Below are 3,824 nucleotides of genomic sequence, written 5' to 3'. Positions count from 1 at the left end.
CCGCAATGTTCGACGAACGCCCTGAGAGCTGACAGGCTCGTCATCCATTCCACGTCCATGAGGGCCTGCTGGGAAGTAGTGGATATCATTGTGATAGCTTGCTTCTGACTTACCTTTCGTTTCAAACTTACGCTTTGCGACACGTTCCTTACGCAAGATAAGAAGACACGTATTATTTTAAGTTATAGGACCCACTCTCAATAAGTAGGGTAAGGCTTGACCATTCCTATCGCAGGCTCCCAAAAAAGAGCACAAAGACCCACCCGACAGAATGTGAGACACAAAGTCTATTAAACCCCACCCGGCCCTAAAGTTACACAGGCCCCCACAACCACATAAGCCATCTATTTCGATTTTAATTGGTAAATTGCGAATGACTCTGCACGAAAAGCACCTGAGATCCGCCTCTGGCGCTGGCGTTTCGCACTGTGAAGCACTGCGCCAGCTTCCCCTTGCGGGGCTAAGGCGCCGCTGGTCGTTTTCAACCCCAGTCTTGAGAAAGTAATGGTTCCCACATCCTGGAAGAAAGAAGTCACGACCCCGCTCCTAAAGTCAGGAAAGTCAGCAAGTGACCAAGAGCCCTGCCTGCCATTTGCCATCACCAGCTGCAGCTGCAAGTGGCGGAACACACATTCTCGCACACCGAATCCGTGATACATGGTTGCCCAACATTCTTCACCATCAAACGGGTTTTTGCCCCCCATGCTCCACAATGGGCCCGTTAGTTCAGGCCTTATCCCCCACGACGTGCCATCCAAATGGGGAGAAGGCTGATGCTGTTATTGCTGACTGCGCTAGGACCTTTTGACTCTGTGGACCATGGCTGCGCCATCGCTGCCAGAATAAGTTGTGGGCCTGATGCCCATCTTATTCACTGGGTGTCTAGTTTGCTGTCAAACAGAGCAGCCGAAGTGAGTCTGCAGAACACGCTTTCGAAACCGGTCAAGTTCACATTTGTAGTTCTACATGGCTCTGTTATTGGCCAGCTGCTGTCCATCAAAGCGGCGAATACCCTGAGGGAGGGGCTGCTCAAAATTCCTAACCTAGAGCATGCGCTTATCACGGCCGATCGAACAGTGGCAAGAAAGGCGGAAGATAAGAACACTATAGAGCACACCCTGAAGCTGGCAGTGGGTTATATATCAAAATGGGGGAAATGAAACTTTATCGAGATCAGCGCGTCCAAGACGAAGTGTGTGTGCTGTTTGCCTCCGCCTTGACTGGCAACCCCGCGCTTAATGCAAATGGCGCGAAGCCTGGAGAGGATGGCTTCTCTCGCATGCTTGGAGTGACACTTCAGCCTCTTTGCGAAATCAGAAAACCCATGGATCTCACACTCTGCACCGCCTAGCCCCACCTCATCAACATAAAAGCAATGTATGCAGCGACTTGGAGGCCCAAGCACGAGGCGCCACGCCCACTGCAAAAGGTTCTCATAAATTCAAAGCTTTTATAAGGTGCAGTGGCATGGTGGAATATAGCTGCCCACAAGAAAATTCATAACCTTGAGGGGGTCAACGCGCATGCGGCTCATGTCATTACAAATATCCCCACGGGGGCCTCTCGAGAAAATATCTTTAAGGCAGCACCCCCCCCCCTCTCAGACATAATTCTGGTGAGAAGTATGGGGTGGCACCGCCTCAAATCCTGCAGGAAAGACGCCGCACCACATGCCCATGCACCCTTCCCCGAGTCGCTTCCAATTCACCCAGCACTTCGACTTTTATAGAACAAAAGGGCCTGTATCGACTACCTCGGCGTTCCACATGATGCCTCTTTGCTGCGTCGCGTCAAAAGGATCTGCTTTGGTGCCGCCCCTGCCCGCGGGTTGTTGGGTGGAATGTGGCGCATGCTCTGGGCGCCTGCCCTACTCCATTGGAGATTCAAACTGGAGCACACGGTAAAATGCGGTGGGGGAAACCTTGCGCGCAGCTATGGCGCCAAATGCCTGGCGATGGAAAAAGGTCCCTCGACACTGCCGGAGATCAGCCCCCCCCCCCCCCCNAAAAAAAAAAAAAAAAAAAAAAAAAACGTAGATTTTTGGCGGCCTTCAAAGCAACTTTTTTCTGCTGACTTCCCCTGAAACCGCACCAGCCCGGGTGAAGGACGGCGCCCTCCGCCAACCAAGGGGGTAAGCCATCCTTCTCCAGTCAATGCGGGGTGCATTTTGCCTCCCATTTCTTCATTAGCAACGCAGGCGGCCGTCAAAATGAACTTGCTGACAAATACGCCAGGGAAGCCCTTGACTGCCCACAAAACGCTTCAGCGTGGGTTGCGAATGTTCTCATGGCGATCCGCCGCTTCTACACTCAAACCAAGAACAAGGGAATCCCCACAGCAGAGCTTACACAGAGATAAATGTTTGTTGGCATTTTAAAAACGCTGCTTAAAATTACGATGCCTAGGGCCGGCGGAACCCTCATTGCCCAATTCCGCACAGGCCCTGCCCAACACTTCGGATACGGCCATGGAACTCCCACAAAAGTCTTGGGCCCATCATGCCGCTGCCACGGGCAACGTAAAAACCCCTCCGGGAAAACAAGAAACCCATCTCGCTACCACTTTTTAAGCGGGAATCAGCCCATAGTTCGTTATGTCACCCCGCTTTTGGTTCACGCAGGCACGCAAACCATTCCGTCCGATACGCAGCATGGTTTGCACACGGCGATGGCCCACCAGGGGGCGCCCGCAGAAGCACCATGGCATAACCCTGCTGCAATCCATGCGGGCGATTCTTTAAGCCACGGTGGCGCCGCCCGAAGTTCAAGAGGTCATATGCCTTTTTGCCGATACAGCACTGAGGGCAAAAAAGGGTTCTGGGAGCACAAAGCGATGGGGCGCGCCTCAACACCCCTCCCAACAACGGAAAAAAATTAGGAAGGCCCTGATCTGGCTGCCCCCCAAGCTTGCCATTACGCCGTTGCCGAAAGCCCCAATATACCAGAGCGGGTTAACCAACGGTGTCTACACCTGAGGTGCGAATATTGTGGTAAAAGCTATCAAAATAAAGTGCTACTTTGACCAAAGCAAGTTCCCACTTATTCCGAAGAAAAGCATAAACGGCCCCACCGCTGCAAAATATACGGATGGCACAAACTGGAAACATAATGCCCGCACAGTTCCCATCCGCATACCCCAGCGCGATTAAAGTGGTATGTGAAAAACATTCACACGTACACGCCCATACTAGCTCTACCAGGCGCCGTGGATAAGCAGTCCTAACTCAAGCTTGGCGCTGCAGAAGACCCCCAGCGCATCAGCATCCTTTACTGTAGCGCAATGTGTCACCCCAGGATGGCTGTAAAGCACGCAAAAACACAATCGCCAAGATCACATTACCCTTTTCAATCCCACACGTAGCGGCCCACAATTTAGAGAGCCTATTTTTAACCCGGGAAACAGAGAAACCACTACCCCGGAACCTGAAGATGGTGGGCTGGCCCGGGTAGTTTGTGGAAAGCACGAGGTGGCATAGATGCTTTAATTAACGTATACGCGTGTGCCATTCGAAAAAGGAAGAACCTTCCGTAAGTGACAATGTCACGGCAAAAGGTCAAAACGTCGACCTTTCCATAGAGCGTGTTCTGTGGCCACAATGCGAGAAAACATACGCAAGGTATAACCCTGTCAGTAAACAGATTTACAAAGCTCATGAAAGTAGTAAACCATCTCTGGATGCCCCAAAGGAGATCATCCACCCTCGTGTTTATGAAGTGGGCAGCCTGAGGTTTTTTTTCTTCCTCGTGCAGTTTTACGACCTCTTGCCGCTTCCCGGAGGAGGAAGGAGGAAATGCATTTGCGCACATCTGCTTTGTTAGGGCAAA

General features: G+C 51.8%; 4 protein-coding genes across 4 annotated transcripts; 2 read left to right on the top strand and 2 right to left on the bottom strand.

Moving 5' to 3' along the window:
- Window positions 1-344: 344 nt before the first annotated feature.
- On the bottom strand, window positions 345-704 carry DQ04_13251030 (hypothetical protein; the record flags this gene model as incomplete). Its single annotated transcript, XM_009316914.1, has 1 exon — window positions 345-704. The coding sequence occupies one exon, from the start codon at window positions 702-704 to the stop codon at window positions 345-347; it is 360 nt and encodes a 119-aa protein (XP_009315189.1).
- A 54-nt stretch (window positions 705-758) lies between these two features.
- DQ04_13251020 (putative retrotransposon hot spot protein) lies at window positions 759-1,160 on the top strand (the record flags this gene model as incomplete). The annotated part of the gene is made up of 1 exon (XM_009316913.1): window positions 759-1,160. The coding sequence occupies one exon, from the start codon at window positions 759-761 to the stop codon at window positions 1,158-1,160; it is 402 nt and encodes a 133-aa protein (XP_009315188.1).
- Window positions 1,161-2,358: 1,198 nt separating this feature from the next.
- Window positions 2,359-2,877, top strand: DQ04_13251010 (hypothetical protein; the record flags this gene model as incomplete). The annotated part of the gene is made up of 1 exon (XM_009316912.1): window positions 2,359-2,877. One exon carries the CDS (start codon window positions 2,359-2,361, stop codon window positions 2,875-2,877), a length of 519 nt encoding a protein of 172 aa, XP_009315187.1.
- A 533-nt stretch (window positions 2,878-3,410) lies between these two features.
- Window positions 3,411-3,824, bottom strand: DQ04_13251000 (hypothetical protein; the record flags this gene model as incomplete). Its single annotated transcript, XM_009316911.1, has 1 exon — window positions 3,411-3,824. A coding segment is annotated over one exon (414 nt), but the record flags the coding sequence as incomplete, so codon positions are not given.

This window comes from Trypanosoma grayi, assembly GCF_000691245.1.
Source record: "Trypanosoma grayi strain ANR4 Tgr_1325_V1, whole genome shotgun sequence".
Taxonomy (NCBI): domain Eukaryota; phylum Euglenozoa; class Kinetoplastea; order Trypanosomatida; family Trypanosomatidae; genus Trypanosoma; species Trypanosoma grayi.
Note: the sequence above shows the minus strand (reverse complement) of the source record. Positions and strands in the feature narration are given on the sequence as shown.